The following is a 25,721-nucleotide window of genomic DNA, read 5'->3' as shown; positions in this document are numbered from 1 at the left end:
GTATCATACAAGCTCGGCCTACCAACAAATCTGTATCACACAAGCCTGTCTCATTCACAAATATGTAACATTCAAGCTCGTCCCAGCAACAAATCTGCATCATACAAGTTCGTCCCACTAACAAATCTGTATCATTCTAGCTCGTCCCACCAACAAATCTGCATCACACAAGTTCGTCCCACAAACTTATCTATGTCATACAACAAACCACGTCCGTTCTTTCCACCAACTTTTTCTTATATGTTAACCACCCAGTCCTTAATTCAAAAGTTTATCATTGTCTTTGGCCCACTTTATATCTGCAATATGTCTACAATACCATCTCCACACGATTCTTCAATATGTCTTCTACCATCTCCTCTCTACGTAAGAAATGCAACATGTCTCTCCCATCCCATCTCCAGACAATTCTGCAACGTCTACCATTTCGTCTCTAGATCTGATATACAGCGTGTTTACCAGCTGCTTTTAGAGCTGGTCTGCAACATATCTACCATCCGTACGTCAAACAAGGTCTTCAATACAATGCCTTTAAGAGGGCCATCACTATAACGAATCTTCACACCATGGTACCGGGCCGATCCTTTACAAACTCTGGGACACATTCATGGTACGGATCTTCAGCAGAAAAATATGCACAATGCCTATGGTACCGCGCCGTCCTGCGGGATCATGGTACCAATATAATCGTCCCTTGTGGCGCTAGCTTTACGAAACCACTACCACTCTCTGCAAATGATACCGTAGTTGTCGAACAAGGTCGGGCCATCAAAGTCTCAGATAACCACGTCATCATTAACGACGTAATACGTCAGAACATCCAGGGTATACCACCCTAATCCGTTGTCTCTTCATTCTTGGCAAAGAAGGATTTAATCTAGGTCTACGTATACTAACAGTCAAAAATTCTCAAATGTCCGCCAACACATGTGTACAACCCATGCCATATATGAATTGCATACTAAGATTGAACACAGCGGACTGTATAACACATATACAACCTTTTCATGCAATCACACACATTTAGGACCACTCGCTACTTATCCAGTAAGGCCGTAGACATGTATGATTTGATGAATGGATTATAAATTGATACATTCTCACGTATATACTTTCACCATCTTCTTTGCCGCAGATCACTTTTTAGCATATATGCTTTTCTCGTATACGGGGTATACCTCATATCTTCCCTTAAACATTAAATACTGGGTATATTTCATATTACCCTTCATACGTTAGATATGAGGTATACCTCATATTACCCCTGAAATGTTATACAGGGGTTGTCCGTCGCATATACGTATCTGTTGGCACAGGTATATGGTCACGCTGGCTGTGGTCACGTGGATAATGGTCACGTGGTAGATGATCCCGTGGTAGGTGATCACGTGGTAGATAGTCACGTGGTATGTGATCGCGTGGTATATGATCACGTTGTGCATGGTCACGTGATGCATGGTCACGTGGAGCATGGGTATCTACAGTCGTTGATATGGTATTGCCGGAAACCTCTCTGGGAAATGTATAATTAGAAAGTTCATGAGAAGTAGTTTCCGATATTGGTGTGTAGGTGTAATAACTCTCGGAGCGACTGAGAGAAGGATCGCCGGAGCGGTCCCGGGACTGTGACCGATCTCGTGACTGAGACGGAGATTTCCTATAACGCCATCTATTTCCTCTATCGTTTTGTTCGCTCTTTAACATTTGCTGCAGTTTCTTTCGTTGTGAGTGTTTATAGCGCGTTATATACAGGTACACAGAAAATACACCCGACAACTCTGTCAATGCAAACGACGAAACAGCCATCATAAATGACGATCCGTAAAAATATTTAAATTTTGGATCTTCCATGGAGTTGCCTTTGCCTTTATTCCCAACCTCCTCTGTAATGCTGCCTATGTAAAGTATAATTCCAACAAGCGTACACAAACCTGAAACAAAGGAAGATACGTATAGAAATTGATTACAGTTTATAACATTTTGCATTCAAGTTGAAGGGAAATTAATAACATCAAACTTTCAAGGACATTTCAAACTTTCGCTATGATACAGAGAGAAAAAGGTAATTTTGGGGTAACTACAATCTAGCTTTAATCTAATAAATGCTTTCTATTAGATTCAGACGGATAGATATTTCATAAATCATAACACCGCCATTTTACTAGTTCACTTGTAGGATCGTCATGTAACTATTTCATTGATCATAACACAGCCAGTTAACTATTTCAACTATCATAACACAGTCATTTAACTATTTCATTGATCATAACACCGCCATTTTTTATTTCATCCATCATAACATAGTCATTTAACTATTTCATTGATCATAACACAGCCTTTATCTATTTCATTAATCATAACACATCCTTTATCTATTTCATTAATCAAAACATCCCGATGTCACTATTTTATTAATCATAGCACTGACATTGAACTATTTTGTTAATCAGAACACCGCCATTTAACTTTTACATTAACCATAGCATAGCCATTTTACTAATCATAACATACTCATTTGATTGATTCATTAACCAAACACCGCCATTTAACTATTCCATTAATCATAACAAAGCCATTTAACTAGTTCATTAATCATAACACAGCCATTTAACTAGTTCATTAATCATAACACCGTCATTTAACTAGTTCATTAATCATAACACCGCCATTTAACTAGTTCATTAATCATAACACCGCCATTTAACTAGTTCATTAATCATAACACCGCCATTTAACTAGTTCATTAATCATAACACCGCCATTTAACTCGTTCATTAATCATAACACCGTCATTTAACTAGTTCATTAATCATAACACCGCCATTTAACTAGTTCATTAATCATAACACCGCCATTTAACTAGTTCATTAATCATAACACCGTCATTTAACTAGTTCATTAATCATAACACCGCCATTTAACTAGTTCATTAATCATAACACCGCCATTTAACTAATTCATTAATCATAACACCGTCATTAATCATAACACCGCCATTTAACTAGTTCATTAATCATAACACCGCCATTTAACTAGTTCATTAATCATAACACAGCCATTTAACTAGTTCATTAATCATAACACCGTCATTTAACTCGTTCATTAATCATAACACAGCCATTTAACTATTTCATTAATCATAACACTGTCACTCAATCTTTTCTTTAAACGGATTCTGAAAACAATATTACCACTGAACATTTTTTAAAACCATTCTACAACCATTCAACTGCTCCGGTAAACAAAATAGTTCAACTCAGCAAAGGAAACAATCCATCTGCTTCTCCTTTGATTAATAGCTCAACTGCTCAGAATAAAAGAATGTTCTGTGCAGTCTGCTCCTGACGAGAACTGCCGTGTATATCAACCTGTCTCTTCATCCTAAGATGTCACAATAACAGCGCATGCGTGTTTACATTTCCCCTTCGCATGTGTCAAATGATTACACTGAACAGTGTATGCGTGTTTACATTTGCCCTCAGCTTGTGTCACAGCTATGAATTGGAGCCACGCATGCGTGTTTCTGTCTCTCCAGAATGTGTCACAATTCTGTACTAGAGCCTTGTTTTCCTAGCTATCCAGCGTTATGTCACTGCGGTGCACTAGGAAAAGCAATGTGTCTTTACGACTGATGCTATAGAGATACTTAATATTCAGAAGCCTGATCCACTATCAAACGTTTAAAACATCTTTCTTAATATAGCCCTTCATAAATAGTTTTCTTATTCGATTTGGAAAAGGGACCTGCGCTCAAACAAAAATCAATGAATAAATTAACAGCTTTGGTGGATTTTGGAGTTAGCTAGGATTGTGTTTGCCGCGGTGTGATGGAGACCGGCGGAGTGCGGGGGAGAGGTCACCCTGGTGCATTGGTTTGAAGACTTGACATCAGGAGTCGCGGCCACAAGGCACGTGCTATAATCCTAGAGACAGTGTCTGTAGTAGGAATGGTAAAAATATGGAGATTTTCTACAAGTACCAGGGAGATTCTAGAGGCAATGTCTAACACTACCAGACACATTCTAATGTCTGATTGTACCAGTTGTGTTATGGGTACCATTTTCACTAGTTTTAGCGATGCTATGGGGACGATTTCTCCTTGTGCTAGTGGAAATATAAGGAAAATATGCTACTGGTACTGCTGGGTTTGTCAGGACAATATACTACTGGTACTGGTGGGTTTGTTAGGACAATATACCACTGGAACTGGTGGGTTTGTTAGGACAATATGCTACTGGTACTGTTGGGATTGTTAGGACAATATACTACAAGTGGGTTTTTTAGGACAATACACTAGTGGTACTGTCAGTTACGTTAGGACAATATGCTACTGGTGGGTTTATTAGGACAATATACTACTGCTACTGGTGGGGTTATTAGGACAATATGCTACTGCTACTGGTAGGATTTTTAGGACAATATGTTACTGGTACTGGTGGGTTTGTTAGGACAATATGCTACTGGTACTGTTGGGATTGTTAGGACAATATACTACAAGTGGGTTTTTTAGGACAATATACTAGTGGTACTGTCAGTTACGTTAGGACAATATGCTACTGGTGGGTTTATTAGGACAATATACTACTGCTACTGGTGGGGTTATTAGGACAATATGCTACTGCTACTGGTGGGATTTTTAGGACAATATGTTACTGGTACTGGTGGGTTTGTTAGGACAATATGCTACTGGTACTGTTGGGATTGTTAGGACAATATACTACAAGTGGGCTTTTTTAGGACAATATACTAGTGGTACTGTCAGTTATGTTAGAACAATATGCTACTGGTGGGTTTATTAGGACAATATACTACTGCTACTGGTGGGGTTATTAGGACAATATGCTACTGCTACTGGTGGGATTTTTAGGACAATATGTTACTGGTACTGGTGGGTTTGTTAGGACAATATGCTACTGGTACTGTTGGGATTGTTAGGACAATATACTACTGGTAATGGTTGGTTTGTTAGGACAATAATCTACTGGTACTGGCGGGCATTTTAGGACAATATACTACAAATCGGTTTGTTAGGACAATATACCAGTGGTATTTTGGGGTTTGTTAGGACAATATACCACTAGTACTAGTGGTTTTTTTTTAGGATTATATACTACTGGTGGGTCTGTTAGGACAATATACTACTTGTGGGTTTGTTAGGACAATATACTACTAGTATTGTCGGGTTTGTTAGGACAATATGCTACTGGTGGGTTTGTTAGAGCAATATACCACTGGTACTGCTGGATTTGTGAGGAAAATCTACCATTGGTACTGGTGGGTTTGTTAGGACAATATACCACTGGCACTGGTGGGTTTGTTACTACAATATGCTACTGGTACTGGTGGGTTTGTTAGGACAATATACTACTGGTAGGGTTTGTTAGGACAATATGCTACTGGTAATGGTGGGTTTGTAATGACAATATACTACTGGTGCTGGTTTGTTTGTTAGGACAATGTACTACAGGTACTGGTGGGTTTGTTAGGACAACATGCTCCTGGTAATGATGGGTTTGTCAGGACAATGTACTACTGGTACTGGTGGGTTTGTTAGGACAATGTACCACTGGTAATGATGGGTTTGTCAGGACAATATACTACTGGTACTGGTGGATTTGTTAGGACAATGTGCTACAAGTACTGGTGGGTTTGTTAGGACAATATACTACTGGTACTGGTGGGTTTGTTAGGACAATATACTACTGGTACTGGTGGGTTTCTTCTGACAATATACCATTTGTGGGTTTGTTAGGACAATGTACTACTGGTAGTGGTGGAATGGTTAGGACAATGTACTACTGTTACTGGTGGGTTTGTTAGGACAATATACCACTGGTATTGGTGGGTTTGTTAGGACAATATACTGCAGGTACTGGTGGGTTTATTAGGACAATGTACTACTGTTACTGGTGGGTTTGTTAGGACAATATACCACTGGTACTGGTGGGTTTGTTAAGACAATTTACTACAGGTACTGGTGGGTTTGTTAGGACAATGTACTACTGTTCGGTTGGTTTGTTAGGACAATATACTACTGATACTGATGGGTTTTGTAGGACAATATACTACTGGTACTGGGGGTTTTCTTAGGACAATATGCTACTGGTTATTGTGGTTTTGTTATGACAATATACTACTTGTACTGGTGGGTTTGGTAGGACAATATACTACTGGTACTGGTGGAATGGTTAGGACAATATACTACTGGTACTGGTGGGTTTGTTAGGACAATATACTACTGGTACTGGCGGGCATTTTAGGACAATATACTACAAGTCGGTTTGTTAGGACAATATACCAGTGGTATTTTCGGGTTTGTTAGGACAATATGCTACTGGTGGGTTTATTAGGACAATATACCCCTGGTACTGATGGGTTTGTTAGGACAATATACCACTAGTACTAGTGGTTTTTTTTAGGACAATATACTACTGGTGGGTCTGTTAGGACAATATACTACTTGTGGGTTTGTTAGGACATTATACTACTAGTACTGTCGGGTTTGTTAGGACAATATGCTACTGGTGGGTTTGTTAGAGCAATATACCATTGGTACTGCTGGATTTGTGAGGAAAATCTACCATTGGTACTGGTGGGTTTGTTAGGACAATATACCAATGGCACTGGTGGGTTTGTTACTACAATATGCTACTGGTACTGGTGGGTTTGTTAGGACAATATACTACTGGTAGGGTTTGTTAGGACAATATGCTACTGGTAATGGTGGGTTTGTTATGACAATATACTACTGGTGCTGGTGTGTTTGTTAGGACAATGTACTACTGGTACTGGTGGGTTTGTCAGGACAATATACTACTGGTACTGGTGGATTTGTTAGGACAATGTGCTACAGGTACTGGTGGGTTTGTTAGGACAATGTACCAGTGGTAATGATGGGTTTGTCAGGACAATATACTACTGGTACTGGTGGATTTGTTAGGACAATGTGCTACAGGTACTGGTGGGTTTGTTAGGACAATATACTACTGGTACTGGTGGGTTTCTTCTGACAATATACCATTTGTGGGTTTGTTAGGACAATGTACTACTGGTAGTGGTGGAATGGTTAGGACAATGTACTACTGTTACTGGTGGGTTTGTTAGGACAATATACCACTGGTACTGGTGGGTTTGTTAGGACAATATACTGCAGGTACTGGTGGGTTTGTTAGAACAATGTACTACTATTACTGGTGGGTTTGTTAGGACAATATACCACTGGTACTGGTGGGTTTGTTAAGACAATATACTACAGGTACCGGTGGGTTTGTTAGGACAATGTACTACTGTTCGGTTGGTTTGTTAGGACAATATACTACTGATACTGATGGGTTTTGTAGGACAATATACTACTGGTACTGGGGGTTTTCTTAGGACAATATGCTACTGGTTATGGTGGTTTTGTTATGACAATATACTACTTGTACTGGTGGGTTTGTTAGAACAATATACCACTGCTATTGGTTTGGTTTGTTAGCACGATATACTACTGGTACTGGTGGGTTTGTTAGGACAATATACCACTGGTACTGGTGGGTTTGTTAGGACAATATACCACTGGTACTGATGGGTTTGTTAGGACAATATACTACAGGTACTGGTGGGTTTCTTAGGACAATATACCACTGGTACTGGTCGGTGTGTTAGGACAATATACCATTGGTCCTGGTGGGTTTGTTAGGACAATATACTACTGGTATTGGTTGGGTTTGTTGGAACAATATACTACTGGTACTGGTGGGTATGTTAAGACAATATACTACCGGTGTGGTTGTTAGGACAATGTACTACTGATGGGATTTCTAGGACAATATACTACTAGTACTGGTGGGTTTGTTAGGACAATATACTATTGGTACTGGTGGGTTTGCTAGGACAATATACTACTGGTGGGTTTGTTAGAAAAAATATACCAATGGTACTGGTGGGTTTGTTAGGACAATATACTAATGGAACAGGTGGGTTTGTTAGGACAATATTCTACAGGTACTGGTTTGTTAGGATAATGCACTGCTGGTACTGGTGGGTTTGTTAGGACAATATACCACTGTTACTGGTGGGTTTGTTAGGACAATATACCACTGGTACTGGTGGGTTTGTTAAGACAATATACTACAGGTAGGGCTTGTTAGGACAATATGCTACAGGTACTGGTGGGTTTGTTAGAACAATGTACTACAGGTACTGGTGGGTTTGTTAGGACAACATGCTCCTGGTAATGATGGGTTTGTCAGGACAATATACTACTGGTACTGGTAGGTTTGTTAGGACAATGTACTAGAGGTACTGGTGGGTTTGTTAGGACAATGTACACTGGTAATGATGGGTTTGTCAGGACAATATACTACTGGTACTGGTGGGTTTGTTAGGACAATGTGCTACAGGTACTGGTGGGTTTGTTAGGACAATATACTACTGGTACTGGTGGGTTTGTTAGGACAATATACTACTGGTACTGGTGGGTTTCTTCTGACAATATACCATTTGTGGGTTTGTTAGGACAATGTACTACTGGTAGTGGTGGAATGGTTAGGACAATGTACTTCTGGTACTGGTGTGTTTGTTAGGAAATGTACTACAGGTACTGGTGGGTTTGTTAGGACAATGTACTACTGTTACTGGTGGGTTTGTTAGGACAATATACCACTGGTACTGGTGGGTTTGTTAGGACAATATACTAATGGAACAGGTGGGTTTGTTAGGACAATATTCTACAGGTACTGGTTTGTTTGTTAGGACAATGTACTACTGTTACTGATGGGTTTGTTAGGACAACATGCTCCTGGTAATGATGGGTTTGTCAGGACAATATACTAGTGGTACTGGTGGGTTTGTTAGGACAATGTACTACAGGTACTGGTGGGTTTGTTAGGACAATGTACTACTGTTACTTGTGGGTTTGTTAGGACAATATACCACTGGTAATGATGGGTTTGTCAGGACAATATACTACTGGTACTGGTGGGTTTGTTTGGACAATGTGCTACTGGTAGTGGTGGAATGGTTAGGACAATGTACTGCTATTACTGGTGAGTTTGTTAGGACAATATACCACTGGTACTGGTGGGTTTGTTAGGACAATGTACTACTGGTACTGGTGGGTTTGTTAGGACAATATACCCTGGTAATGGTGGGTTTGTTAGGACAACATGCTACTGGTAATGATGGGTTTGTCAGGACAATATACTACTGGTACTGGTGGGTTTGTTAGAACAATATACCACTGGTACTGGTGGGTTTGTTAGGACAATATATAACTGATACTGGTGGGTTTGTTAGGACAATGTACTACTGTTACTGGTGGGTTTGTTAGGACAATATACCACTGGCACTGGTGGGTTTGTTAGTACAATATGCTACTGGTACTGGTGAGTTTATTAGGACAATATACTACTGGTGGGGTTTGTTAGGATAATATGCTACTGGTACTGGTGGGTTTGTTAGGACAATATACTACTGGTGCTGGTTTGTTTTTAGGACAATGTACTACAGGTACAGGTGGGTTTGTTAGGACAATATACTACTGGTACTGATGGGTTTGTTAGGACAATATACTACTGGTAATGATGGATTTGTTACGACAATATACTACAGGTACTGGTGGGTTTGTTAGGACAATATACTACTGGTACTGGTGGGTTTGTTAAGACAATATACTACAGGTACTGTTGGGTTTGTTAGGACAATATACTACTGGTATTGGTGGATCTGTTACGACAATATACTACTGGTACTGGTGGATTTGTTAGGACAACATACTAATGGTGGGTTTGTTAGGACAATATACTACTGATACTGGTCGGTTTGTTAAAACAATATACAACTGTTCGGTGGGTTTGTTAGGACAATATGCTACTGGTATTGGTTGGGATTGTTAGGAAGATATAATACTGGTACAGGTGGGTTTTTTTAGGACAACTTGCTACTGGTATTGGTGGGTTTGTCATTACAATATACTACTGGTACTGGTGGAATGGTTAGGACAATGTACTACTATTACTGGTGAGTTTGTTAGGACAATGTACTACAGTTACTGGTGGGTTGTTAGGACAACATGCTACTGGTAATGGTGGGTTTGTCAGGACAATAAATTACTGGTGGGGTTTGTTAGGACAATGTGCTACTGGTACTGGTGGGTTTGTTATGACAATATACTACTGGTGCTGGTGTGTTTGTTAGGACAATGTACTACAGGTACTGGTGGATTTGTTAGGACAACATGCTCCTGGTAATGATGGGTTTGTCAGTATAATATACTAGTGGTACTGGTGGGTTTGTTAGGACAATGTACTACAGGTACTGGTGGGTTTGTTAGGACAATGTGCTGCTGTTACTGCTGGGTTTGTTAGGACAATATACCACTGGTAATGATGGGTTTGTCAGGACAATATACTACTGGTACTGTTGGATTTGTTAGGACAATATGCTACTGGTAGTGGTGGAATGGTTAGGACAATGTACTACTATTACTGGTGAGTTTGTTAGGACAATATACCACTGGTACTGGTGGGTGTGTTAGGACAATATACTACTGGTACTGGTGGGTTTGTTAGGAGAACATGCTACTGGTACTGGTGGGTTTTTGAGGACAATATACCACTAGTACTGGTGGGTTTGTTAGGACAATATACTACTGGTATTGGTTTGGTTTGTTGAGACAATATACTACAGGGACTGGTGGGTATGTTAGGACAATATACTACCGGTGTGGTTGTTAGGACAATGCACTACTGATGGGATAGTTAGGATAATATACTACTGGTATTGGTTGGGTTTGTTAGGACAATATGCTACTGGTACTGGTGGGTATGTTAAGACAATATACTACCGGTAGGGTTTGTTAGGAAAAAGTACTAATGGTGGGATTGTTAGAACATTATGCTACTGGTACTGGTTGGGTTTGCTAAAACAAAATACTGCTAGTATTGGTAGGTTTGTTAGGACAATGTACTACTAGTGGGTTTGTTAGGACAATATACTATTGGTACTGGTGGGTTTGCTAGGACAATATACTACTGGTGATTTTGTTAGGACAATATATTACTGGTACTGGTGGGTTTGTTAGTACAATTTGCTACTGGTAATGGTGGATTTGTTAGGACAATATACCACTGGTACTGGTGGGTTTGTTAGGACAATATACTTCTTGTGGGTTTGTTAGAACAATATACCATTGGTACTGGTGGGTTTGTTAGGACAATATACCACTGGAACTGGTGTTTTTGTTGGGACAATATACTACTGGTGGGGTTTATTAGGACAATATACTATTGGTTGGATTGTTAGGACAATACACCACTGGTACTGGTGTTTTTGTTGGGACAATATACTACTGGTGGGGTTTATTAGGACAATATACTACTTGTACGGGTGGGTTTGTTAGGACAATATACCACAGGTACCGGTGGATTTGTTAGGACAATTTACCACTGGTACTGGTGGATTTGTTAGGACAATATGCTACTGGTACTTGTGGGTTTTTTAGGACAATATACTACTCGTACTGGTGGGTTTATTAGGACAATATACCATTGGTACTGGTGGGTTTATTAGGACAATATACCACTGGTACCGGTGGGTTTCTTAGGACAACATGCTACTGGTGCTGGTGGGTTTGTCAGGACAATATACTACTGGTACTGGTGGGTTTGTCAGGACAATATACTACTGGTACTGGTGGGTTTGTTAGGACAATTTACTACAAGTACTGGTGGATTTGTTAGGACAATATGCTACTGGTGGGGTTTGTTAGGACAATATGCTTCTGGTACTGATGGGTATGTTAGGACAATATACCACTGATACCGGTGGGTTTCTTAGGAGAACATGCTACTGGTACTGGTGGGTTTATTAGGACAATATACCACTGGTACTGGTGGGTTTGTTAAGACGATATACGACAGGTGCTGCTGGGTTTGTTAGGACAATATACTACTGGTACTGGTGGGTATGTTAGGACAATATACTACCGGTGGGGTTTTTAGGACAATGTACTACTGGTACTTGTTGGGTTTGTTAAAACAATATACCACTGGTACTGGTGTTTTTTTAGGACAATATATCACTGGTACTGGTGGGTTTGTTAGGACAATTTACTACTGGTATTGGTTGGGTTTGTTAGGACAATATATTACTGGTACTGGTGGGTTTGTTAGGACAATACATCATTGGTACTGATGGGTTTCTTAGGACAACATGGTACTGGTAATGATGGGTTTGTCAGGACAATATACTAATGGTACTGGTGGGTTTGTTAGGACAATATACTACTGGTACTGGTTGGTTTGTTAGGAGAATATACTACTGGTACCGGTGGGTTTGTTAGGACAATATACCACAGGTACTGGTGGATTTGTTAGGACAATATGCTACTGGTACTTGTGGGTTTTTTAGGACAATAAACTACTCGTACTGGTGGGTTTATTTGGACAATATACCATTGGCACTGGTAGGTTTGTTAGGACAATATACCACTGGTACAGGTGGGTTTCTTAGGACAACATGCTACTTGTGCTGGTGGGTTTGGCAGGACAATATACTACTGGTACTGGTGGGTTTGTCAGGACAATATACTGCTGGTACTGGTGGGTTTGTTAGGACAATTTACTACAAGTACTGGTGGATTTGTTAGGACAATATGCTACTGGTGGGGTTTGTTAGGACAATATGCTTCTGGTACTGATGGGTATGTTAGGACAATATACCACTGATACCGGTGGGTTTCTTAGGAGAACATGCTACTTGTACTGGTGGGTTTATTAGGACAATATACTACTGGTACTGGTGGGTTTGTTAGGACGATATACGACAGGTGCTGCTGGGTTTGTTAGGACAATATACTACTGGTACTGGTGGGTTTGTTAGAACAATATACTACCGTTCTGTGGGTTTGTTAGGACAATATAGTACCGGTACTGGTGGGTTTATTAGGACAATATACTACTGGTACTGGTGGATTTGTTAGGACAATATACTACTGGTACTGGTGGGTTTGTTAGGACAATATACTACTGGTACTGGTGGGTTTGTTAGAACAATATACTACTGGTACTGGTGGGTATGTTAGGGCAATATACTACTGGTACTGGTGGGTTTGTTAGGACAATGTACTACTGGTACTGGCGGGTTTGTTAGGACAATATACCACAGGTACTGGTGGATTTGTTAGGACAATATGCTACTGGTACTGGTGGGTTTGTTAGGACAACATGCTACTGATAATGGTGGGTTTTTTAGGACAATATACAACTCGTACTGGTGGGTTTGTTAGGACAATATACCATTGGTACTGGTGGGTTTGTTAGAACAATATACCACTGGTACTTGTGGGTTTGTTAGGCCAATATACCACTGGTACTGGTGGGTTTGTTAGGCCAATATACCACTGGTACTGGTGGGTTTGTTAGGACAATATAATACTGGTACTGGTAAAGGATAATTTAGTACTTGTAGATTTTTGGAGACAAAGGTGTCCTTGTTTACTGGGGAAAGTAATTAAAACCTTCTCTTGGCTACGGGGATGCTTTCTAATGCTATTAGTAGGATAAAAGGTACCAAGTATGACTGTATTTTGGTGTCAATACGAAGGTTTCTGTTTGTACTACCAAATAATGGACAACGGACTAGATATCTACATTTCTCTACTAGGAACTTGTAGATATTCCTATTCATATATGTGTATTTAGGAGAAAATCTCAAATAGCACTGGAACTGTTAGGGAGATGGAGGCAACTTCTACTTATAATATTGTGGTTGTGGGAACATTTTCAAATAAAACTAAACTAATGGAAAACTTGAGATAACTTCTACTCGTCCTCTGATCTCAAACACGATAATATCTACCGATACAACATATATAATCACTGTAAGATACCGTGTAAAAGTTTCTTTGGCCCTTTCAAGTACTATAATGGTTTTGTGTTCGCTTTCTCTACAGACAGGTACGATTGCGAAGACATTTGGTTGGTTTGGTCGAAAACGGTTGGGAGAGCTTGTCTTTAGCAAATTCTCACATCAAGATAATTTAGTGAAAAAAAGTCACTTGGTTTCCTCTAAATATTGCACGTTTACCATCAAATGAACTACATGTAACCACACAACATTTTTAATCGCTTAATGTTTTTAACACGTTTACAATTTTGTAAAATATCGGGTAATTTCAGCCACGGTTTTTTAGGTATGCCTTCAATAACAAGTACATACTCTTACAACTAAAACGGTATCCTTAAGGTTATAGAAACTTTCTCTTGAATTACATACTGTTATACCTTAATTCACAACTTGTTTAAATAATCCATTCGCAATCTGTTCCAAAATAGTAATGTTGAATGTGTTACATGATCCATTATTAATTTATTTGAATACAATTTGACTCTTAACTTGTTTGAATATTTCAACTGCAAGATTTTTGTAAACCTGTCATTCGCATTTATCGTTTTACATCAACAAATAATCGGAAGGCACACAAACATTGATAGTATTATCGCTGTAAAATGCCGAATTTCTACTACTACTACAACTACACTGGTGATAATATATGAACAGAAATAGTATTTAACGAGTACTGGCGTTTCAGTATACATACCTGCTAGTACAAATAAAATTCCACAGACAAAGGTAAGGTTTTTTCTTCCTGAATTGCAATGACCAACGAAACATATAATAGTTCCTATCAATAGAATAAGGAGACTTGCTAGTGGAAACCATGTGGATCTTCTCATCGTTACTGTAAATAAAGTGAAAGGTGGATTAATGACACATTGGTATCTTACATCTCTGAAATCTTTTTCGTCTTTATTCAGTGAACCAGTCAAACAGATCGAACACATTTTAGATCTAGGACAAACTAGGAGCGAGTCAAATAGGAAATGATACTAATGACACGTACAGAATTATAGAACATATTGGAAGGTTTATTCATGTTTTAAGTAGATTTCAAAGTACACTAACGAGGAAACACAAGTAACTACGTCACCAAATAGTCATTGTTGTGCACATTTAATCAAATATTTTCGAAATTTAAACATGAATTCAGGGTTTACATTCGATCCTGATGTTGATCCACTCAGGTCTCTAAACGACAGTCACAAACATAAACACCGAGAACACATATCCTTAGGATTGTCTGTCGATTTACAGTGTGAGATTTTTCTGGACATTTAAAATAGTTTATATAATCTTCAAAAACAAGACTTGTGTTGTTCCTGAAACAATAATTTGTTATCATTCTATGTGATGACGTCATCAATATAATTGGCTACGTACACAGTATAGCGTCTGTCTGAGGCAATCCATCCCTGTCGTCATTCATTGTAAAATACCGGATGTACTCACAGTTCATGTGGTTAATCGGCTTACCTGCAAAAAGATAAAAACAGTTATTGTTTTGAAATATCACCATGTTCATATATGCTGTATTTTGGCGACCAAAGTGGTGAGCATTTGACGAGCAAAATGTAGCTTATATTTTAAGTCTTTGAGCATGTATTTTATTCATCCTGCATCACTAATTGAAAATTCAGACTGTCCAAAATTCACCGGTTTGTTAGGTCTGTTTTACATCTCGTATTGAAACTGTGATATGTATGGGTTTACCAATAAACCCTGGTTTATACACACACACAAAAGGAAGAAAAACGTTTAGAAGGCGTATCATAGGTTTACGAAATCTAAGAATTTAAAGAAAGTGAGTAAAGAGTATAGAAAAGAAGTAAATAGATCCTTCTGAGATTATCAAGGGAATACTGCGAAAGAGCTTCGAAAATTTCCAACGTGTGACGATAAAGCATTCAGGGAGGATAGTCAATAAAGTAGAAAAAATATCAAGCGTATATAACAGCTGTACAACTATTTTAAACATCTTAGTACTAATGGGTCACAGGATAATGATGAGTTTGTTACACCAGGTTTTAATAACCATGAGGTATATGGTGGTGCGCTAAATTGTGAAATTAAGGATTAAAAAGTTGTGAAAGGGTAATGAATAAACTACGTTATAAATAATCACGTGGCATAGAATTATGGATGAATATAATAAAAACTTACCACTTGTAAATTTTTTCCTTTTTATATAAAGTTTCTTAACATTATACTAGATACTGGTATTGTACCAGATTCTCTTTATATATAAAGTTTACATTACATTAGATACTGGTATTGTACCAGATTCTCTTTATATATAAAGTTTACATTACATTAGATACTGGTATTGTACCAGATTCTCTTTATATATAAAGTTTACATTACACTAGATACTGGTATTGTACCAGATTCTCTTTATATATAAAGTTTACATTACACTAGATACTGGTATTGTACCAGATTCTCTTTATATATAAAGTTATAATCTTTATCATAGTAAAAAGAAAGAGTGTTAAGATTGGTCAGGGGATGTCTGGCATGCTCCTTTGTAATATGGTTTTAAAACAAGGCGAAAGGCGAGAAGTTATTGCCTTTTTTATATTCACTGTACCTTAATAACTAAGAAACATTTATAGGCGATAATAGTAAACTGGCTGTCCTATGAATTGAGTCAGGAGTACATGGTACTTTGAAGTTATTCATTGTACACTGTATGCAGACAACAATATTTAAATTATTTAAAAATTATGTAAATGAGATAACCATAACGACCAAAAATAGATATATTTTGTGCAAATAAATAAATTCAAATTTGTAGCTTCCTGTTGAAACAGGTACATGTTTTTAATGATAACAGAGAAGATAGGATATATTCATTTTGTAGAAATTGTAGTAGAGACGAATATCATTATTTATTTGGGTGTGAAAATCTCGAGATACGAATAAATAGGAGAAAATTAAAACTAAATTTCTATAAATTGCATCCTGAAAGGAGTTAATTCAAAGGATTGTTAACTGTATGTTTGGTACACAGACTCACTTGGCTAATTATTGTTATCAGTTATCTGGAGAAGGTGTCCAAGACAACATGGCTTTGTGAAATGTTTCAATGAGCATCTCGCCTGGTTTTGGAGAATTAAGCTCTCTAGTGATACTATATTTTATATCTTTATTAATGTATATGTAACATTCCGCCATGATCTCAACAAAACTGTTTGCTATTGTGACCTCTTGTTTCACAATTTAGTGTCCGGGTGCAAATAAAAAGAATTCTTGAATCTTGATAAATGAAACGGCATAGTCATCACAAGTTCGCACGTACACGTGCCTTTATGGTTGTTCCTAACAATATCAATTTTATTTATCTGTTTATGTCTCACCTATCCACGTAATAATCATAACATACCACGAGGAAGTAGAGAATTACTCTCTTATTGGTTATGCAAGGCTTTAGCACAATCAACCATTCTGTATACCTCTAACTTATCAAAGCATATTATGACGCAAACGCTCTGATGATTTTGATTTATAAACCGCCAGTAGGACTTGTAACAGTTTTTTCCATACCGTAAATCGATAAGACAAAACACATAAAATTTCAATTTATTTCTGTAGGCGACATTTGTTGATTCTCTCGGCCAGTTCTATATCTCAGCATAGTTCATGGCTATAGTCTTAATATGAATATCGTTATCTTATCACAACAGTTTCCAACCGAACAGGCACAAAACCAAATATAAACATTGAAAAACATTTCGGCATAATTACCAAATACATATTTCTAACAGCAAATAAATCGACTAAAACTAGGTATCACAACTAATACCTCTATAAATGCCTTGGCTTTTATGCATTTTTCATCGTTTTAAATCCTTTTCTCCTTTGACAAGATGGCTTTGAAAAAACATTACTGTTCAATCGTGCTTCTATCGCAACAGGTGGGTGTTATTCAATTCTCACAAGGCGTCATTTCAAATGTTGTGCAAACCAAAAAATAAACCTCAGTTGGATTTAACACTAAACGCTTTTTGGTTGGCTAATACGGTGAACCGTGACCTGGAGGACGCTTCACACAGTAACGGAAATTAAAACACCTAAAAATTTAGTTCGCGATTGTTGTAATAATTTGATTTTAAAAGTGTTCTATGAACCTCATCAATTAGCTGGTATAGCTTATAACGATCCACATGTTTCTGAAATCGTCAGTTTTACGTGTGGATTCGCGGTATTTTACTACAAGTGATAGCAATAAGGCCCAACTATTATTGTGAACAAAGCACATGTGGGTTCTTTTATTGAAGTAGAAACAGACCATACATACTTGTCGTTGTTGTGTATGGTAATTCCTTCGCTTAGTTATTTTTCAGAAGTCATAAAAAAAACCTCGATAAAGTATGTCTTTATTTCTTTTGAACAAAACCAGCAACCGGTCCTCCTTCAGCTTTGAATATTAATATTATTATAACAAGATACCTTCACAATAAGTAATTATAACTTATTGTAATAGGTTACCTTGGGATGTAAAACTAAGACAAAATACTCAGAAGCAATACTTAAGTACAATGTGTAACATTTAGGAAACCAAACACGGAAATGGGTTTGTGTTACCAACATTAACAAAGAACCCAATATAGACACTGTACATATACGTGATTTACAGAACATCGTTAATGTAATCTGGTGACCAGCGAAAATGGTCTCTTCATTGGAAAATCGTTTTACTAAGGATAACAGTCATCTCGAATGCGTGAATATGCAGTATCCTTATTGTACATACAATACCAAATGTAATTTGATATGTTTTGTTGTAACAGGCATATCGATCCAGTAGTACAGTGTATGGATACAGTAAAACATTGAAACATTATTGAAGGGTAACGCGCATCCTCGACTCAGCGTGAACCCGGGAAGTTTATCCAAACGTATTGCGAATTGTCGATTTAGTCGTTGGGAAAATGGAACCTTTCTGTGCCGTGCAAATACTTAAAACGTCCTGCAAAAACATTAGTCCAAAATAAGTGTTAAAACGCATTGTAAAATTATATCTTTCTATTAGGCTCTGGTTCAAGGTAAGTTTTTAACTTTTAATCGTCGGTGATGGTTTCAAATATTTCTTGGAAGAAAATACGGATAGAGAGACACAGAGAGACAGAGACAGAGAGAGAGAGACTACTACTTTACTATGAAACCTAAATGCAAAATTGTTTCTTCCACACAGCATATCAAAACGTTCAGCAAGGTTATTCTTGCAATCGAACAGTGTATGTGTCTCAAGTTTTATCGCACTCTGGTATAATTGTATATAAACTATATAAATAGCTGGAGTCTCCTAAAGAAGTAGAATACAGGGAACTGCGTTCACTACAGGGAAAACGGTAATACAAGTAATGTTGTTATTTAAATCGAATCAGTATTATGGTATTTTAACAAGGACATTAGACGAGTGGTATTAATGACATTCCCTTTAGCTGCATCAGTGCGAGGAGACACGATTCGCCTTGTATATATAAGTTGGCTGGCTGGCTAGATAGACAGGAAACGTCGTGATCGCTGACCATCAATAAGGCTATGAATATTGGTGAGGTCATTACGCGAGATGCCTGGCCAATACGTACCTATGTAGACCGTGCTTTATATCTCCTTACAGACAAATACTGAGGACATTAACTGCCAACAATTCTCTTCAGACAAGCAAAACATACGGATGCATTATAAAAGTAGTGTTTCCTCTCCCTACTTGTCTCCCCTGGGTTAGCGTGAGGCCTGCACTATCTTCAATTACCTTTCTCGGGAGGCATATTGACCCCAAACTACCTAGGAGTTGTTTGTCAGAATTACGGCTGCCAGTCCTGTTACAGTGTAGTTAATACTTCCATCAATCCGTCCTAGATGAAGCGTGAGCGAGCAAGATTCCCTCTTGATTTACTATGATTTTCTTAAATGAAACTGAGTGCTTCAAAGATAAAATGATGCTTCGCGAGCGAGATGACATTGTGTAGTGGAGTAGGTGAATTGATCGTGCCTACTCTCCACTAGAGCGTCCGTTTTCTCCCGGTTTTACCATACATGGCACGAACTCTCGGCAACGTGACATGTGTTTCTAACCCAAATATGTCTTTTAAAACCGGCATGTTACATGCTACACCTAGTCACGCAGCAGTTTCTGACGTCATCATCATTAACGACAACTCCATGTTAACGAGGACAGAGGGAGTCGTTGGTTCGAGGGAGCCGTGACAGGCGAGATGTGATGAGGCTGTAAAGTTGTTCCTGTTGTAGGCAGCACTACTGTGCCCACGACCAAATGTCTTCGCACTGGTCCCCTAGGTCTGAACCTACCGTAAATTTTATACTTATTGATTCCTGCAAACAATACGGGAGCCCTATTTACTCCAAAACTCTGACAACTGAATCCGAATATTTTGTAGGTAAAGAGGAACGTGTCCCCATTTGGAAATATTTAGTCTGCATTGTGTCCCATTCATAATATATGGATTACTTCCGGAGTAGTTTCTGACATCTTTGTAGCTAGATTTAAATACAAACAGTATATCTTTAGTTTGGTTTCTGTTGTAACACACACGTCGTATATAGGTGATCTGCCAGACTTACAGCTATACAACTTATGTTCTTATTTAATATGGATATACAGTTCCTAGCCCTTGAAACGTAAAATTCAAACGTAAATTTCCTGTGGTATCCTGTGGTATCACAACGGTATATACAGTTCATTTCCTGTAATTATACACAGTAAATTTAGGTTATATCACACACTTTGTATATCGTAAATTTGAGGTTGTATCACACGCGGTATATAAAGTTCGTTTCCTGTGGTATCGCACACAGTATATATAATTCATTTCCTGTAGTATCACAGACAGTGGATAAAGTTCATTTCCTGTAATATCACAGACAGTGGATAAAGTTCATCTCCTGTTATATCACACACGATGAATATAGTTAATTTCCTTTGGTATCACAAACAGCGTATAAAAATAATATCTGTGATATCGCACACGGTTTACATAGTTAATTTCCAATGGAATCACACACGGTGTATATAGATGATATTTTACAATATCACACACAGTTCACTGTGTATACATTTCATTTTCTGTGGTGTAACACACGGTATATATATACACTTCCTGTGGTGTAACACACGGTGCGTTTAGTTCGTTTCCAGTGAGTTCACACACAGTATATATATATACACTTCCTTTGGTGTCACACACAGTATATATATATATATATATATATACACTTCCTGTGGTGTAACATACGGTATATATACAATTCCTGTGGTGTAACACACGGTGTATACAGTTCATTTCCTGTGGTGTCACACACGGTGTGTTTAGTTCGTTTCCTTTGAGTTCACACATACTATATATATATACACTTCCTGTTGTGTCACACACGGTGTGTTTAGTTCGTTTCCTGTTGTATAATACACGTTGTCTATATACTTATGCTGTTTAAACATACAATGTCAATATACTTTGGTACATTCTGTTGTGAGATACAAATTGCTTACAGCCATCTACTTCGCTTCTTAAAACACCTGATGTATATACTGTTAGTAGTTTATCTGCCATTGTAACATGTACTTCTATAAAGATTGTTTTCTGTAGTATCAAACACGGCATATGGTTATCGTAATACACAGAGTTTATACATTTAATTTCCTGTCGTAACATTGATGGTACACCCATGTAGCAATACATGTTGCACATTATAATTTCCTGTCATTTTGTTGCAGCATACACTACGGCACACTGGGATTGCATTTTCCAGGCAGGACCATAAGTTTATACTTGCTGGCTTTAGCATACATGAAATCTTGTAAGTTCCGTTAGTTTGCAGCCATATGAAGTACAATGTACTAACATTTGTAATTTCCAGTTGTTGCACACATGTGATATGATTGTCATTTCCGGTTGTAAAACATACAACTATAATTTCCGGTTGTAAGTTGTAATATACTGGCGGTATGGTTGTAATTTCCGGTTATAAAACACAAAAGGGACGTTGCCCTCACTGAGATAATACGTGTATGGATCAAGTTGCAAATCTTTTGTTATCTTCAATATGAAAGAAAACGTTGATAAATATGTCCTACCTAATGATTTGTACTGAGTTATTGGTACTCGAGTCCCGTTGTTTAATATGGCCAAGTTAATACAAGAAATGATTTTTATCTTGTTGCGTTTACTGGTGTCTGTTAAGCGGGACACAATATATTCTAAATCATGACTGAATCCATCATGTCAACTTCATATATATACCAAGGTAAACGCAATGAACTGCCACTCATCCTCACACACAAAACAAATTGATAAAAGGGATATAAGTCGGATAAAGGCCACACTGTATAACTGTGACGATATTGTTTTGATTTTTATGGTTCAAGATTGAAAGGGATGTAATCGAAATAAGTCATTGTTGGTATATAATCCACGTCTCGATCTTCCAAATTGTGGCTATTTTCTTATTTCAACAGAAGCACATATACATGATTTTAATCCGATGTCCCAAACTACAAGATTTAGTTTCTTATTGTCTGAAGTACTTGGTATCACGATTGATTGCTTACCAACAAGCTGACACGTCAAGGTCAAAAATCAGCTCCGCCCACCATTCACCTAATTACTTTATCCCTTTCGGCGCATGATATGAAGTTCAAAATACGATTGCCATGAGATATAAGCGTTTGATTTGATTGGTTCCTAATGACTTGGAACTATCTTTGAAAATGCTGTCCTATACCATGGATTATTTTCCATGGAGTAAGAATCTATCCGTCATTTTTTGGAACAACACTATCTTATATTTTCTACATTTTAAGTATATGCCCCAGGTTATAAAAAAAATGACGGTACTATCAAAGTATTTGCCTATCGTACAATTGCTCACACAAGAAGCTGGACGTCGTCCGAACCTTGTTCAACAGATGTGAACCAACTGTCAGAGAAGAACAAGAAGCAAGAATGTACTCACTTTCATAGCGCCATGAAAACGTGTATACCCTCATTGGACAATCCAGGAAGTTATCAAAGAATTTGATGAAAGCAAAATGCCTAAGAGACGAAACATCATGGAAAGGAAAACAATGACAGCACATTCCTCACATCAAAGGCCTATAAGAAACCATTCAGGGGATTTACCTTGGTAATGGTATTTCCACAACCATGAAATCTCACAAGACTTTCCGAAATATCCTCATCCATTATAAGGACAAAAGAACCAAAGCGGACATGCCAGAATGTGTATACAAAATCGGATTTAAGAACTGCGACCGAACTTATGTCGAAGAAACAGGCAAGAGATTCGACTTAATGAACACCAGAAAGACGCGGAATCCCAAGAAGACAAACAAATCACTAGATCAGACCCAAAACATTTTCAGTCCCAGATCAATAAATCGGCACTGTCAGATCATTCCACGCAGCAAAATCATATCATTGACTGGTAATATCCAAAATAGACAACAGGGAAAACAACCTTTTCAGGCGGCTGATTAAAAAGGCCATCTTGATACGTCGCAGAGGGCCGGTATTAAACAGGGACAAAAGGTAGTTTTCTGCTCATCTTTGACCAGGAGTGGAACAAAGCGTAGCCGAATCGACTCAGTACATTGTTACCATATTGCGTAATATTTTTTCTTTTGTAATCTGCCATTTCGTCTCAATTTTTTCGGCCTTTTTGTAGATAGGATTATAGTACAGCCGGAAAAGTTGGTCGATTCCTAACCATCTCATACACTATGAACGTAAGTGTTATCCAGAATGGTCATTTGTCTGATGAAGGTGACCGTGTAGTCATCGAAACGTCACACTGAAATATTCCACTGGTTGTTATAAGGCCTTTAAGTATAAAAGATCAATTTGTCTCTTGGTTCTCTATCTGGGAACAGACCCATTTGTCTCTCGTTTCTCTCTATCTGGGAATAGACCCATTTGTCTCTCGTTTTTATCTTTCTGGGAACAGACCCATTTGTCTCTCGTTTCTCTCTACCTGGGAACAGACCAATTTGTCTCTCGTTTCTCTCTATCTGGGAACAGACCCATTTGTCTCTCGTTTCTCTCTTTCTGGAAACGGATCCATTTGTCTCTCGTTTCTCTCTATCTGGGAACAGACCCATTTGTCTCTCGTTTTTATCTTTCTGGGAACAGACCCATTTGTCTCTCGTTTCTCTCTTTCTGGGAACAGACCCATTTGTCTCTCGTTTCTCTCTATCTGGAAACAGATCCATTTGTCTCTCGTTTCTCTCTACCTGGGAACAGACCCATTTGTCTCTCGTTTCTCTCTATCTGGGAACAGACCCATTTGTCTCTCGTTTCTCTCTTTCTGGGAACAGACCCATTTGTCTCTCGTTTCACTCTATCTGGGAACAGACCCATTTGTCTCTCGTTTCTCTCTATCTGCAAACAAACCCATTAGCCTCTCGTTTCTCTCTATCTGGGAACAGACCCATTTTTCTCTCGTTTCTCTCTATCTGGAAACAGACCCATTTGTCTCTCGTTTCTCTCTATCTGGGAACAGACCCATTTGTCTCCCGTTTCTCTCTATATGGGACCAGATTCATGCCAATTTGGAGAGGTCAGTCTAGCGGTCAGTTAAAGCTATGTCCACCTGTTATTCGATTGGTCGGCTTCCATGCTGAACAAATGTACAGGTTGGTTACTTGTATAAAAGACATAAAAAATCATTGCCTGGAGAGCATAGTAAGATTAGAAGTAGGAATTCTTATACTGTACATGCAAATATTTAACCTACATCGTGACTATATTACATGCATTTTGACTGTACCGTATATGAAATACATAATTGTATCTAATTCTTTAAAAACATATTGCTTTGATCATATCTTGATATTAACAAACACATAACAAATTTCCAAGAATGCACTGGATGAAAATTAACATATCAGTATCCACATTGATGCCGTCATCACTGGTGTGGTACTATAACCGTTACCAATCAACACAGGTGACAGTGGTATAGCTTCTCACTTCACTTCACGGCATTTTTCTTTTCAATGACTCATTCATGAAACGTTCAATGCAAGTTGAGCGCGATTCGATGCTTGAATACAAATACCTTAAACGTGATTAAGATATTGTACACAATAATGATAGGATTTTTTTATCAGTCGTCACCTGTCGACATGTAATAAGGTCGGGGCAGTCTAAGCATAATAGAAATTTCTAAATCGATAGTAGAAAAATATTTGATTGGATAACCCACATAAAGCATGCTGGTTGACTTGACGCCACAACATCAAATTCAAAATCAATCGGAGCTGCAATGTATCGATCATATCTCGGTAAATCTGGCGAATTACGCCGAGTTATATTGTGGTGTTATTTGCAGTAGAGTGCTGTCCTATCGCGAGGTCTCCATCAATGGCTTTGCTTCGTGGAGCGGTCTTCACGATGGAATATCAGAACCACAAAAGACTCGAAATAACCTATTACAGTCATAACACACTCATTCATGAGCTAGCACTATCAACCTCCATAGTAAACACGTAAATAACCAGAACACCCGCCCTGATATAAACACAAAACAACAATGAAATCGTAAATACAGTGCACCCTTGGCATTCGTCAAAGTGATCATTGTTATCATTATGGCAAATGTAGAGAAAATGTCCCTTATACTTACTCAATACATTTCATTTTTAATATATGTGTATCTTAATTATCAAAAATATTTAAGTAAATTGGGTAAAAGTTCAACATAAGAATGGCAGTACCCTTGTATCACCCATGCCAAAATTATACAGCATACCATCAAGTTTTAATATGATGAAACTCTTACACTCCTTTCTTCAGAGTTCACCAATAATATCTTTT

General features: G+C 38.0%; 1 protein-coding gene across 1 annotated transcript in view; it reads right to left on the bottom strand.

Moving 5' to 3' along the window:
* Positions 1-1,272: 1,272 nt before the first annotated feature.
* The window catches only part of LOC132556167 (voltage-dependent calcium channel gamma-5 subunit-like), an 89,855-nt gene continuing 65,406 nt past the window's right edge, over positions 1,273-25,721 (bottom strand). Inside the window, exons 2-5 of the mRNA XM_060220556.1 lie at positions 15,265-15,357; positions 14,585-14,725; positions 1,426-1,931; positions 1,273-1,338 (exon numbers count right to left, since the gene is read on the bottom strand). Coding sequence (XP_060076539.1) covers positions 1,273-1,338; positions 1,426-1,931; positions 14,585-14,725; positions 15,265-15,357 — 806 coding nt within the window. The remainder of the gene's footprint in view (positions 1,339-1,425; positions 1,932-14,584; positions 14,726-15,264; positions 15,358-25,721) is intronic.

Source organism: Ylistrum balloti, unplaced genomic scaffold (assembly GCF_031769215.1).
Source record: "Ylistrum balloti isolate Yb309-2 unplaced genomic scaffold, AGI_CSIRO_Ybal_v1 Utg370552, whole genome shotgun sequence".
NCBI classification, from domain to species: domain Eukaryota; kingdom Metazoa; phylum Mollusca; class Bivalvia; order Pectinida; family Pectinidae; genus Ylistrum; species Ylistrum balloti.
This window is presented reverse-complemented; position numbering and strand designations above follow the sequence as displayed.